The 15251-nt window shown below is 45.8% G+C and overlaps 1 protein-coding gene across 1 annotated transcript in view; it reads right to left on the reverse strand.

Annotated features, from left to right (window-relative positions):
* Nucleotides 1-15251, reverse strand: part of COPA (COPI coat complex subunit alpha) — a 43813-nt gene that overhangs the window by 8853 nt on the left and 19709 nt on the right. Inside the window, exons 9-18 of the mRNA XM_080824262.1 lie at nucleotides 14869-15004; nucleotides 14264-14346; nucleotides 11025-11175; nucleotides 10012-10078; nucleotides 9040-9115; nucleotides 6943-7025; nucleotides 6180-6319; nucleotides 5546-5631; nucleotides 5292-5430; nucleotides 75-237 (exon numbers count right to left, since the gene is read on the reverse strand). Of these exons, the coding sequence (XP_080680388.1) occupies nucleotides 75-237; nucleotides 5292-5430; nucleotides 5546-5631; nucleotides 6180-6319; nucleotides 6943-7025; nucleotides 9040-9115; nucleotides 10012-10078; nucleotides 11025-11175; nucleotides 14264-14346; nucleotides 14869-15004 (1124 nt within the window). The remainder of the gene's footprint in view (nucleotides 1-74; nucleotides 238-5291; nucleotides 5431-5545; nucleotides 5632-6179; nucleotides 6320-6942; nucleotides 7026-9039; nucleotides 9116-10011; nucleotides 10079-11024; nucleotides 11176-14263; nucleotides 14347-14868; nucleotides 15005-15251) is intronic.

Below are 15251 nucleotides of genomic sequence, written 5' to 3' on the forward strand. Positions count from 1 at the left end.
GACGGAGAGGTCACTCAGAGGGAAAAACGAGTGCTGGCCCACTCACATCCCTAGTGTGCATTCTCGTTTCATACCTCGTCGTATTTTCTGTTGATCAAGGCCAGTTTGAACTTGAACTCCGTGGGATCAATGGTGAGCACCCGCGGACGACACTCCCGGTCCAGGCAATACACGTTGTTGCCCTTCACCCGCGTGACATAGATGGGTAAATCCAGAGTTCGGATGATGCCGTAGTCCCTGCAAACAGAGGAGTTAGGAGGCACCACTTTCAGCCAGTGAGGGGGGAACCTGGCCTGTGAGGACCTGGAACAAGCTTAGGACACAACTTTTTCTCTTCTCACTGCTCTTTGGCCAAGGGCCGTCTGCACCATGGTATAGATGGGAAGCGACTGAAAAGAGAGCAGAACTAAATACCACACTCCTCCTTCTTCTGTACGAAGCAGGAAAACACAGGGCATGTGGTATGATCTTTCCTCATAAGCTACGACTCTGAGAGCCAACTCGTGGCTACAGGAACCAGGCCTACACGTTGAATCTTAAGTTCTGCTATACAGGCACTGGGCCAGTTAAACCCTTCCCTGCAGCTACAGGTAAAAGGAGGAGAGTGGGAGATGCGAAGTTCTGACACACAAAGAGATGACAAAAAGCAAAAAATAGACTGAACTGAATGAAAACTAAAAATTAATAAAACTTATGGGCACAGCTGACACAATACTTGATTGATAATCCAGGATGCTAAGTGCACACACTGTATTAGAAGGAACACTGAAAACTAATGAGTTCCATGTACATGTATTAGAAAATTAATAAATCTGAAAAACAAAAATGTAGTAAAAATTAATAAGCACCCAACTCAAAAATTTTGTCCTTTTAAAAGTTAAATCAAAGAACATACTTAGGAAAAAAATGAAGTCAATCATAAAATTAAGAAACAGAAAACAAAAATGTAACACAGAAGTTCATCAGTCGGGGCGCCTGGGGGGCTCAGTGGGTTAAGCCTCTGCCTTCGGCTGGGGTCATGATCTCAGGATCCTGGGATCGAGCCCCGCATCGGGCTCTCTGCTCAGCAGGGGGCCTGCTTCCCCTCCCTCTCTCTCTGCCTGCCTCTCTGCCTATTTGTGATCTCTGTCTGCCAAATACATAAATAAAATCTTAAAAAAAAAAAAAAAGTTCATCAGTCAATAAAGGCAAAAGCTAAATAAAATTGAGAAGCCTCTCATGAGGCTAATGAGCACAAAAAGATCGAACTGCAGTAAGAGGAATGGAAAAGGGGCTATTGTGCTAGCTCCCGCAGGATGGGGATAGGCATAAACTTTTTTAAAATGATCAAATGCCAAGAAAAGTAAAATTTACCAAACTGACTAAAAAGAAACAGAAAATCCCTACAGTCCCATAACTGTTACACAAGATAAACTGAATCATAAAAAAAAATCCTTCTCTAGGGGCGCCTGGGTGGCTCAGTGGGTTAAAGCCTCTGCCTCCGGCTCAGGTCATGATCCCAGGATCCTGGGATCGAGCCCCACGTCAGGCTCTCTGCTCAGCAGGGTGCCTGCTTCCCTTCCTCTCTTTGCCTGCCTCCCTGCCTACTTCTGATCTCTGTCTGCCAAATAAATAAATAAAATCTTAAAAAAAAAAAAAAATCCTTCTCTAAAAGAAAGCCCCAGGCCTGGATGACTTCACTGGCAAATTCTACCCAACGTTCCAGGAAGAATTAAATCGAATCTTATTACAAATTCATTGAGAGAACAGAGGAAGGTGTATTACTTTCCTCAACACCAAAACCTGACAAGGACAGAAAGAAAAAGAAAGTCATGGGCCAATCTCAGTTACACATGAATGCAAAAATCCTGAGCAAAATACTAGCAAACTAAAACTAGCCATATCAGAAACGGGTAAAACATCATGACCAAGTTAGATCTGTAACAGGAATACAATGTTGGTCTAACATTTTTTTAAATTTTTATTTTATTTATATGACAGAGAGAGAGAGAGAGAAAGACAGCGCACGTACGCACGCACACAACCAGAGGAAGTGGGAGAGGGAGAAGCAGGTTCCCCCTTGAGCAGGCAGCCCGATGCGGGGCTCAATCCCAGGACTCTAGGATCACGACCCAAGCCAAAGGCAGATGCTCAACCGACTAAGCCACTCAGGTGCTCACTGGTCTAACATTTTTTAAGAACCAATTGAATTCACCAATCAATAAAAAGAGAAAATCCTACGATTACCTCAGTATATGCAGAAAAAGTATCTAATAAAATTTAATATTCATCTGAGATACAGCAAGGAAATTCCTTAATAAATAAAAGCTATCTCTAAAGAAGTCTACGACAAGCTTCCATAATGCCAATACACTGAAAGCTTGATCTTTTTCTTGAAGATTTTATTTATTCACTTACTTGAGAGCGAGAAGGAGAGAGAGTGAGTGCAAGCAGGGGAGGGGCAGAGGGAATCTTAAGCAGAATCGCAAGCAGACTCCACAATGAGTGCGGAGCCCGATGTGGGCTCAATCTCACAACCCCAAGGTCACGACCCAAGCTGAAACCACATGTCAGATGCTTAACCAACTGAGCCACCCAGGCGCCCCAAAGCTCGCTCTTTAAATTGGAACAAGACAAGAAGTTTGCTATCACCTGTTTTTTTTTTTTTAATTTTTTTTAAAAGATTTTATTTATTTATTTGACAGACAGAGATCACAAGTAGGCAGAGAGGCAGGCAGAGAGAGAGGAGAAAGCAGGCTCTCCACCGAGCAGAAAGCCCGATGTGGGGCTCGATCCCAGGACCCAGGGATCATGACCTGAGCTGAAGGCAGAGGCTTTAACCCACTGAGCCACCCAGGCGCCCTGCTATCACCTGTTTATTCAACACTATGCTGGGGACCCTGATCAGTGCAAGAAAAACACATGAAAGTAAAAGTACTGGAAAAGAAGAAACAAATCGTCATTACCCACAGATGCTATGATTGTTTGTGGGGAAAAAAAAAGACAAATTACTAAAAATAATGTAAGTCTAGCAAGGACTCTGAGATAAAATCAATTTAAAAAGTGTATTTCTAAATACCATAAAAAATCAGAAAATTAAATTTTTAAAGGGATACTATCCACTTACAAATTGCATTGAAAACTACCAAGGGCCTAAGAATAAGGAAAAGCAAGATCTCTATGAAGAAAATTATAAACTTTACCAAAAGAGGTTTTAGAACATCTAAATAAATGAAGAGTTACTACATCATGTTCACAGATCAGGAAATTGTAAAGATGTCAATTCGGCCCAAAATGACAAACAGATCCAATGCAATCCCACCCAAAATGACAACATTGTTTTGTTTATTGGTTTTATTTTGCATGGAATTTCACAAGTTCATTCTTTTTTTTTTTTTTTTTTGAAGATTTTATTTATTTAAGAAAGAGAGAGAGAGAGAGACAGCACAAGCCGGGGAGGGGCAGAGGGCGAAGCAGGCTCCCCGCTGAGCAGGGAGCCCCATGCGGGACTCAATCCCAGGACCCTGGGACCATGACCTGAGTCAAAGGCAGATGCTTAACCCTCTGAGCCACCCAGGTGCCCAGCTGATTCTAACATACTTTTTCGAAGCAAAAAAAAAATTTGAAAATTTGCCTTTTCAAGGCAAAAGTAATTAGAAAATAGCCTAATAACTTAAAAAATTAAAGTGGGAAGGATTTGAGGATGCTTTAGCAGATGCGGAAATTCCTAAAACTGAAATACTTTAAGACAGAATGAGATCAGAGATCAACACACCTATCACAGGAAATAGGTCCTCGCATTTTTGGAAACGTGATTCATATGTGACAAAGACGACACTGCAGAATGAGGGGGTAGAGACTGATCTTTCCAGTAAATGACACTGGCACCGCCGAGTGGCCGTAAGGAAAACTGAGAGACTGAGCTCCCTGTACTCCATACCACACATAAACAGCAACTTCAGGCGGACCACAGTCCTAGGTATGGAAAACAAAACTCTGAAGTTCCTGTAAGAGACTATGAAATGGTGCCTTTATAACCTTGGAGTCAATTGAGATTTCTTAGAGAAGATACCAAACCCAACACCCATAAAAGGTTTAAGATTCATAAATTCAACTATCTTAATGTAAGAACATCTGTTCATTAAAGGGTATCATGAAGAGAATCAGAAGATAAGCTAGAGAAGGGAAGAGACATTAAGATTTGCAACACGTAGCCCTGACAAAGAAGGCACACGCAAATATACGAAGAACTCCTAAAATTAACAAAGATAACTCATTTAAAAAATGGATAAAAGGCCTGAACGGAACTCACAGAAGAGGAAATCCCAGTGGATGGTCAACTGAGAAGTTGCTTAATCATTAGGAATCAGAGAGTGGCAAAGTAAAATGACAATGCAGTGCCACTGCACACCCACCAGACAGACAGAGATTAAGTCTGGCAAAGGCAAGTGCTGGCCAGGATGACCAGCAGGGAAGCTTTTCTACCGCACTGGTGGGCGTGCAAATCGGTACAGCCACTCGGGAGAGCAGTTTCACATTACCTAGTAACCGTGAAGATACACAAACTCTATGATCCAAAAAATTTGGCTCTGGGTAGACACTCTAGAGAAACGTTACGTGCATTTGCCCCAGAACACATGTAGAAGAACGTCTAAGAGAACCTTGTTCATCACAGTAACCGAATCCTAGAAATCACTCAAATATCCCTCTATAGTAGAACTGGAAAACTGTGGTATAGTCACATAACAGCATATTACACACCAGTGAAGAGAAATAAATTACAGCTACAACATGGAGGCAGCTTAGAAACAAAATATTGAGCAAAATAAGCAAAATATGAAACAATATGTTCAGTATGATTTACATGAAGTTCAAAACCAGGCAAAATTAAAACATACTATTTTAAGACACACACTGGGCAGTAAAATTACAAAGCACAGCTAGGACGGAATGTCCACAGAAATCAGAATAGTGTGATCTCTGCGTGGGAAGTGAAGGTGGTTGTGACCATGGCCAAGGGCTTCTGGCCCCCACACTGCTCCAGCTCCTGAACTGGGTGGCAGGGACACAGATGTCCACAATGTGACAATCTGCTCTTCTCTATGGACTCCGTGCATGTTTCTTTACTTGAGTCATGTGTCCCGATTTTGTAAAGGGTTGAAAAAGAATGCTGAGATGTGCCCAGCACATATGTGCCCGACAAAGATTTCCCACGAAGAAAGTTCAAGGAGGACTCAGTGACATCCCTTGAGACAGGACAGTGATTTCAAGAGCTACCTTCTCCCACTCTGGGTGTCAGATAACTCACTTACCCAGTGGTGACGGCATATTTGATGTGGTTGCTTGTGGTATAGATAAAGACCCCACTCTCATCCCAGGCCCCACTCTTGACGCGAATGTTCTCATGAATGTTACACAGAGCCTCCAGTTTGCGGTTACAGATGACAATGGCTGTAAGAGGCAAAGGGCATGAGTGCTCTGCTGGACAGGGTGAGTGCAGCAGACTGGCAGGGGTGGGGAGGGAGAGGCTGGTCTCTAAATCAGGGCGGATATAATGAAGACTTACCATGTTTGGCCAGTAGTGCTACGTGGGACATGTCTGCTGACCAGATAACATATTTCACCTTAGAAATCTTCACCGAGGCCAGAGTCCTGGGACAGAGAAAGGTGAACACGAGAGGACCTAACTCCCTTGTCCCAGGTTAAGACCTACATCCTTTTCATCTCCAAATTATCAGAAGCCCCAGTTTTTAAAATAACACCAAAAAAACACTCTCTATAGTAGCTGAGCGACTGAAACATTTTGGCTCACGGCATACTCTCTTTCCTCCCTCAACTCCCTGCCCCCATTCGCACGTGTTATTAGGGATTCATGTATGTCTGATCTCACCAGTGGACGGTAAGCTCCTCTCATTACAAGAACTGTGCTGTTCATCCCTACGTGCCCACACTTCTAAGTCCCAGAAGCATTCCTCATTCGGGTTAGTGCTCCAAAACCCGGTAATTAAGACCCTCCTTAAATGCTAGTATGGAGAGGATGGAAAGTGACCCCAGAGGGAAAAGTGGTGAGAAAGAGTCTTGGAGTTCTAGCACAAAAGTGGCCACGCCTGAGGCAGACTCACTGGGAGAAAAGTTCCCACTACAGAGGTCCACTCTCACCCACTACAAGCCTGTCTACTTCGGGGCAGCTGACATGTTACCGCTTCTGCTGAACGTCAAAGAGCGTGATGGATTCAGCATCTCGAAGCAGGAGGTTGCCTGTGCCGGCATAGAAGATCTCATCGCAGTTGGGCACCTGTACCTTTTTGGTGATCTCATTCTTCAGATTCTTGATCAGAAGCTGAAATAATGACCACAGGTGGGGTGATCAGAAATGGGCTTTCATGTCCACAGTTGATGACGTGCCTCAGGCAAGAGTTCCTTAGCTTCCAGAAATCAAATCTAGGTTGTTCCTGTCCAAGCCAGCACCGCTCCAGGCAGCCGGCTCCAAGCCTGACCCTCTCCAGGGGCTTTGAAAGCTTTTGTTTTTCTTCCCCAACTGAAACATCCTGAGAAATCCAACTAAAGTGTGAATTTCTCCCTCAACCAGAGGAAACTTTTGGGGCTTAAATTTTTGTTATATATTTTCTTGAGCTTTGTCTGTCTTACATTCTACGTACCAGTGCGGCGTGGGGGGGAGGATTTACTCCTCACGCAGTCCACTTATTTCAAATTTGGTGTTTTTTGGCTTCTGTATTATCAAGGGTGGCATGAGGCTGGTTCTCAAGCTTAGACCCACGGGGGTCATCAATCCAATCAAGTCAATTTTCAGGTTTCTTTGCTTCCCAAGGGGCCTGGGGTATCTGCTCGAGGATTACAACTCCCCAGGCAGTGAGCAGAGAGAAACATGCTCTTTCTTCACTCCTGCACAAACCACTGCCCCGACAACGCCCAAATCAGTTTCCCTTTTTAGGCTTCACTCACCGAATGCATCCGATCTAGGACAGCAAACCGATTTCTAGCAACCCAAACGGCTGTCAGGCCTGAGGATCGTTTCCCTTCTGGAGCTGAGAACAAAAGCAAAGGGCGGGAGCGTGTGGGGAGCCCCTGGCAGGTGACAGAGTCAGGTGCCACCAAGCTGCCAGTCATGCTGGCTGCCATGTTGGCTTTGCCAGTTCAGCTGCTTCCTAACTAATTCAGCTGTAACCTGAGGCTATTGTCAGTGACTTTTCCCCACCAGTCCCCTCCAAACTCCAACCTACACCCCTGCCAAGCCTCTTTTCTGAAGGCCAAGTAGCTGCATTTCAGCCAACACCGTGTACTGGCAGGAGGGCCGCCCATCTTGGGAGACAGCACACTCCATCAAACTAACGAGCAGGGCCTAGCTGGCCAAGCAGCATCTAGGACCTCCTGTCTCCACAGAGCCCCCTCCCCAGGACGCAGCTGTTCGGCTGCTTTTAACATGCAAATGCAGACCTCAGGGTAGAGCAGGGTGGGGCAGGGCGCTCCCAAGGAAATCCTGACAGGCCGAGGAATTCTGTGCAGAGCAGTAGTTAGCACCAAGCTGTTGCTCCATAAATGTCAATCATTCTTATTACCCTGAAGAAAGTTCTAAATGTTCCTCAGTTCCCCAACCTTTCACTGGCTGATTAGAATTCTGAATGGGCTCTCCACTCCCAGGGACACTCCCCAGGGTCACAGGCAGAAGGCTGCCCTGAAACACTTTTATCTATTAGCATCAGCAGAAAAGTGGACAGAACGGGCTGGCCAGCCTTGCCCTGTAGTTCTCCGGCACCTGTGGGTGACCGGCAACTCGTATCACAGCCAATACCCCCACTCTCCAGGACGGGGAGCCACGCTCATCAAGCCTTTGCTTTCTCCTCCTCTCCTCTCTGCTGCCTGTCACCAGGCCGCCCCGTACTCCTTTACGGATTCTTCTCTCCCTTGAAAGGAGAAAACAAGAGTAGGAGCAAAACAAAACTAAGGTCAGGGCGCCCAGGTGGCTCCGTCGTCAAGCATCTGCCTTCGGTTCAGGTCATGATCCCAGGGTTCTGGGATGGAGCCCCGCCTCGGGCTCCCTGCTCAGCAGGAAGCCTGTGTTCCCTCTCTCCCTGTGTCTCTCTCTGTGTTAAATAAATAAAATCTTTAAAACAAAACTAAGGTATTTTAAATGCTATTAATTGTAAACAGACGGGGAAAAAGAGCAAGGGGGTGGGCAGAGAGGGACACAGTCATAAAATTTGGTCAGAAATGGCTTCACTGTTTAATTTATAGGGAAGCCTGATATATGGCCGCCAAAGACAAACAGGCTTCCTCTCCTCTCACGAGGACCACACTTAAAAAAAAAAAAAAAAAGGTGATTTGTATTAGCAATACTAACAACACAGCAGCACCCACAACAAGGCCAGGGCTAGCAAAATGGTTTCTCACAGTCTGCTGACGGAGTCTGACGGGTCACGGAAGCGTGCTAGTAAGCTGGGGACCCCAGGACAAGCCCTCTGTAGAGCAAGGGGAGGAAGCAGAGGGCAGGAGCTTCCGAGAAGGCGGTCCTCGAATTCTAACAGGGAAGACTCGACAGGGGTGGGAGTGATGGAAGAGGGAGACAGGGGTCTCAGCTGGATCCCGGGGTCCCTGGTGGGGTGTGGCGCTGGGAGCAGCCTCATCTCTCTGACATACGAAGGGAAGCTGATCCGATCTGGATGGGGATGGGAGAGCACAAATCCCAGTCGCAGGATGAGACCCGGCAAGATTGGAACCACATTCTTAAATAAATGAAACTACTGGGGTGAAAATCATATCAGCTGACAATAAACTAGGATAACATGCTGTGCCGAAAGAGAAAATGGAGAGTTTCTAATAACCAAATTATAAAATATATATATCTAGCTGGAGTAATAAAATGGAGGAGGGACATGAATATTTCACACCATGGTCGCCTCTGATGCAACTGTCAGCGGCCCCTGCCAACAGCCGTGAGTGATGTGGCCGCAGCCTGGGGACGGAACTCGAAAACCCTGAAGGGGCGGACGGCGCGGGAGAGGAGCACCGTGCGCAAGCCCGGCAGACACAGGGAGCACCTACCGTCCGGATTCTGGGAGTCCGCATCCTTGGGGATGGTGTACAGGTCGTAGGTACTGTTTTCTAAATTGCTGGCTCTCTGTAGAGGACAGAGAGAGGTCAAATCGTGAGAGGAACCCAAGGCAGCAGTTTCTTCCGACAGAGAACACCGTGCGTACAACAGTCTGAAGCTATCCCTTCCTCACCCTTCAGCCAGAGGGCAAGGGAATGTTTCTACACTAAAAATTCTCAGGCTCACTGCCCAAGAACTCAGAATTCACGGCACTTTATATTTTGTAATCTCCCAAGATGCAGGTAGTATTTGAAACGAAGCAGGGATAGCTCTTTGCTCCAAAAATTAACGAACCAAACCAATAGTTTGGCTGCTCTACCTGCATACAATTATCCCCTTTAACATCCGTTCAAAGGGAAAAAAGGAAAAAAAAATGAGAGGAAAGAGAGTAAAGACAACTGTCAGGGAAAAAAATGTTCTCAGATACTGAACAAGGACCGGATTAGACACTCAAAGTCGTATGGGCAAAAACAGGTTTTCACTCTTTTTAACTTGGCAAAAAGGACACTAATACTAGAATGTCACTTCTTTACCCCCCCAAGTTATAAGGCAAGAAACACGGGGGTACTGGCTGACCTTGAAAGCAGCTCCACTAACAGGAACCCTCCTTCAAGTCAGCGCCACAATTTTTACCCACATGGAGGAATCAGGGAATCATCTCTCCACACAGGATACAGTGATCTGGGGCACTCATCTTGATGGTCCGTTCAGTTTAGAGATCATCATCCTTATACAAAAGAAGTTCACAAACCCTAACGTGTTTGTGATCATGAAGCAGACCTGGTTTGAGCCTGTTTACTATGTTAGCTCCCTTAAATGACCATTACATGGCTTCTAAGGAGCCGCCGGAGGTTCCCTAAGGGCATGAGAAAGAGACCTATGGGAAACGGGAAAGTCCTAGGACGACTCCATGGGTTACGTACCGTACACAGTAGGACTGCATTTTCTGCTGGATTGTATGACATGTTGAACACCGGAAACTTGGAACCACTGGAGTTATACATGGAAAAAAGAGAAAATACGGAAGAGGAATCAGGACGGAAGAACGGAATTACTCCCACGCCTCCTACTTATCTTGTCTGTATACATATACTCATCACTTTTACAATCGGGAATAAAAATCAATATTGCATCTACTCTCCTCCTTCCTTTAAGGCTTGGGGACATCTCTAAATCAGCTTTGACAAACAGTTTTTAAAAAGACAAACTCTAGTACAAGCCCAGCTATGCGATGGAGGGTAGGGTTAGCATGCTCTATAGTGAGCAGGACGGGGTCTTCTTGGGTACACATTCCTACACATGACTGCAGGGGACACCACAGAGTAACATGATGTGCTCTGTCTCTGGCTAATTTCTCCTGTCCCTTGGAGCGTTCACATAAACCCATCTTTTTATTGTAGTAACGCTGGAGGGTGGCTATCAAACCCTCATGCCAGAGTTTGCCACCATGAATGTTTCAGCATGCTGATGCAGCTGGCTTTCCAAGAGGACAGTTCTTTTTGCCAGACATCCCAGAGGTTATCGTATCTTCAGAGTTAAGAGCTTCCAGAGCCATATATTCTAGTTTAGAGATGCGTGCATTTTGCTGGAAAGCAAAGGAAAGTTACAGAAATGCCAAACAGAGGCAAAAAGGTCTGTCACCAACTTGGGCTGCTCTGCCCCAGGAGACTGTGGTTTGCAGGAGACCTGGCGGACTGAGGCCATTACGGTCTCCTCTGCACAGGTCACTAGCGTTCTCCGTAGGGAGACCCCCACTCTCCTCTTGGCACCTTCCTTGCCCACCATGCTCTTGGGGTTTCAGCTGAGTAGGCTCCCCAACAGGGATTCGATCAGTGAGAGGCGCTGAGATCCAAAATGTTGTTGGGAGCAGAGTCCAGTTTGTGGACATCACCTCCAGCGACAGAGAGGGTCTGGGGGAAGAACCGGTCAGACTTACCTCCGCAACTGCATCACGGCTACGTCTTTGGAGCTGTTGAAATCCAACTGACGCAAGAATCGGTCCTTGACGTAATGTAGCATATTGCCATGAACGGCATAGGCTGGCCGTTCCCTCTCCAGTTTAAACACAATCATGCCACCGTCATGGCCTGGGGCACAGGGAGAAGACGAAAGAATTAGCTGTAGGCAAGAAAGCAAGCTGGAAGCAGAAGATACACAAGGATAAGGACTGCATGTGCGTGCTAAAAGCCAAGATACCTAAATGCATCCTTTATTTGTCTAAATTGTCACAGTTCTTAGAATCTTTATTCAAATAAATTTCTGTGAAACTTTTCCTAGTCCTCTGTATCACACCATCACATTTAGACAAACCCTCCTCTGTGATCTCCCAACACTTCATACAACGTTCCATTATACCTAAAATAAACACATGGAATTCTATCACTAAAAGGCTTCAGCACAGCAAAGGAAATCATCAACAAGATGAAAAGGATGAAAGGGCAACCTATGGAATGAAAAAAATATTTGTAAATCACATTATCTAATAAGGGGTTAATATCCAAAATAGCTGAAGAACACAACCCAGTATAAAAAAAAGAAAACCACACACAAACAACCCAATTAAAGAATGGGCAGAGGAGGGATGCCTGGGTGGTTCAGTGGTTAAGCTGCTGCCTTCGGCTCAGGTCATGATCCCAGGGTCCTGGGATCAAGTCCCACATCGGGCTCCTTGCTCAGCGCGAGCCTGCTTTTCTCTCTGCCTCTGCCTGCCACTCTGCCTGCTTGTGTTCTCCCTCTCTCTCTCTCTCTCTGACAAATAAATAAATAAAATCTTAAAAAAAACAAACAGGCAGAGGACTTGAATAAACATTTCTAGAAGACACAGCAATGGCCAACAGACACATAAAAAGATGCTCAACACCACTGATCCTCAGGGAAATGCAAATCAAAACCACAATGAGGTATCAGCTCATTCCTGTCTGGGCAGCTAGTACCGGAAAGACAAGAGATAGTCCATGCTGGTGAGGATTTAGAGAAAAGAGAATCCTTGTGCACTGTTGGTGGGAATGTAAATTGGTTGTAGCCACTATAAAAAACAGCATGGAGACGCCTCAAAAACTTAAAAATACCAATACAGTATGATCCAGCAAATCCACTAGTGGGTATCTATCTGAAGAAAATGAAATGCCAATTTGAAGAGATAATATGCACCTCCATGTCCACTGCAACATTATCTGTAGTAGCCAAGATACGGAAGCAACACACATATGCACTGATACATGGGGAAAGAAGACGTGTTACACACACACACACACACACACGCATACTACTAGGCCGTAAAGAAGAATGGAATCGTGCCATTCATAACAACATAAATGGACTTAAGAGGAATTATGCTAAGTGAAATAAGTCAGACAGAGAATGACAAAAACTCTAAGATTTCGCTTGTATGTGGAATCCAACAAACAAACAAAAATGACCACCACCATCACCACAATGGAAACAGACCACAGATACAGAGAAAAACTGGTAGTTCCCAGAGGCTGGAGGTGGTGGAGAGGGATCAAAATACGTAAAGGGAATTAAGAGTATAAATATCCAGTTTCAAAATAAGTAAGTCATGGAGATGTATGTATAGCGTTAAGGAAAACAGTCAATGACACTGTAACTTCATGTGGTGACAGACAGTAAGTAGACTCAATCCTGAGGATTATCTTGTAATATATAAAGATACCAGGGGCGCCTGGGTGGCTCAGTGGGTTAAAGCCTCTGCCCTTCGGCTCAGGTCATGATCTCAGGGTCCTGGAATCTAGCTCTGCATCGGGCTCTCTGCTTGGTGGGGAGCCTGCTTTCTTCTCTCTCTCTGCCTGCCTCTCTGCTTGTGATCTCTGTCTGTCAAATAAATAAAATCTTAAAAAAAAAAAAAAAAGATACCAAATCACTCCGATGTTCCCCTGAAACTAACAGGACATAGTATGTCCACTACGCTGAACCCCCCAGCACAGCACTTAACACCCTGCACTGTAACTGTCTAAGTCCACTGGCTCCCCGACACCACCAGCTCCCTGAAGAGAGAAATTACAATCATTTCCATCCTTCCCCCGTCCCCAGCATATAACAAGAACATAAAAGGTTTTGCTGAACAGGGATGCTAATTCAAAAAGCCTTTTCAGTTGTTTTAAAAAATCTTTTGCTTTTTTCCCTACTAGCATCAACCACCTCTCAGAGAAACCTGTGACCTTTGGCCTCCTGGTCAGCTCCCCACACGTAAACCAGATCATTCGCTTCCCTAGCCGGCACCTTCTAATGGCTCTCTGCCCATTCAGAGTAAAATCTGGACTCTGGGGCACCTGGGTGGCTCCGTCGTTAATCGTCTGCCTTTAGCACGACTGATCTCAGGGTCCTGGGATCAAGCCCCGTATTGGGCTCCCCACTCAGTGGGAAGCCTGCTTCTCCCTCTCCTACTCCCCCTGCTTGTGTTTCCTCTCTTGCTGCCTCTCTCTCTGTCAAATGCATAAATAAAAATCTTGAAAAAAAAAATCTGGGCTCTAACCCTGGCCCGCAAGGCAGAGCACAGCCGGACCTGCTCTTCCCTCCCACGACTCAGCCCCTACTCACTGTGCCCTTCCTGACCTCTGATGCCACTCACAGGTGCCCAGCAGCCCTCCCAGCACCATCAGTGCGTGTGTCATCCCCTCACTGTCCTCCACACCCAACACGAAGCAGCAGTGCCCACACGTCCCTCCCCACGCCCCTTCCTTTTGCTTTTCTTCAAAGCATCTTCCACGTGCTGTTTTATATACTTGTTTTATGGTCTCTCTCCCCCTCACTACAAATAAGAGTTCCCCAGGATCGGGGACACTGCTCTCACAGCAGCACCCAGATGAGGGCCTGGCGAGCAGCACGCATCTGCTAAGCGGATGATGGAAACTCAGCCTCTAGCCCCTCAGTTCCTCTGACAACCCTGAGTGTCCACCATTAGCTTCCTAACTGATCAAAGGGAAGGGGCTTTCTTGTCAAATGGATCTGGGTGGAGAACCAACCCCGAACAAATAGTTCTCCAGGAAGGCAAGGGGGAGCAAAGGAGAGGAGCTTCAACTGCACGGCTCTGAGAACCCTAGCTCTCCCCACCACCCTGCCACGCATCAACCGGCGAAAAAGCTGATGGAGATTCACTCTCATGTCTTAACAGACTTGGAACTTAAACAAGAGAAAAAAAGAAGAAATGGCCCTTACCTGCCGCAAAGAGGTTCAGATTGGGGTGGGCAGCTAGGACCCAGAAACGATCATGGTCCCTACGGAAGGTCTGAACCCCAGTCCTAGGAAAGCAAAGGTTACACAAAGGAAAATATTAATTTCCAAGTAATCTTCAGCCTATCACATACAAGAGCACTGAGCACCGAGTGTAAGCCAGCACACTGATTAAAGATTAAGTCAGGGACAGCAAGTTGCACATACTAAGTAAAGGGAGTCTTGATAAATTCTACCAAGAGAAAAAGGAAACCTCACTGACCCTAATATTTTGGTATTTCAACTTTCCCTTGTTCATCACAATTTCCTAGTATATTACCTTCAATTCCATATTTCTTTCTCTAACTACTGAAGAACATGCTTAAATTTGGAGGAGAAAAAGAATGCATGTGGAAGTTGTATTTGACAGGAGATCAGTAAACACTGGCTGATCTCTACGCCCCTTGAAAACATTGGATCAGCCTTCTCCATGTGCTGAAGATGGGAGAGACGCAGATTAGAAGCAGTCTAATCTGCCTTTTCGGAGAAAGAATGCGAGGCAGGAGGGGCTTCCCCCTGGCTTGGGTCCCACGTCAGCACATCCCCCGTACCGCTTGGACATATCCCAGACTCGGATACTCTTGTCCTCCGAATTGCTGAGGATCAGCTCTTGGCGAGGATGGAAGACGGCACAAGACACGTTGTTGTAATGACCGCGGCAGGTGTCGACCTCCCATGCCTTTGACTCTGAAGGACCAGAGAGAATTAGATCATCACAACTCTCTACAAGTTCAGGACTTAAAATTATGGCATCTCTAACCAAATGCTAGGAGCTACTCCAAAATGCTACACAAGCAACTTCTCTCAGACAGGGCGATTTTTTCATTCAAGCCTCTGAATCTCTACATGTTTCTTCTTCCATCCAGACCCAACCATCAATGACAGCGCCTCTTCTCCACCATTATCTTCTTACCCTGTTTTATTTGTCACTAGC

This window comes from Martes martes (genome assembly GCF_963455335.1).
Source record: "Martes martes genome assembly, chromosome: 15".
Lineage (NCBI taxonomy): Eukaryota > Metazoa > Chordata > Mammalia > Carnivora > Mustelidae > Martes > Martes martes.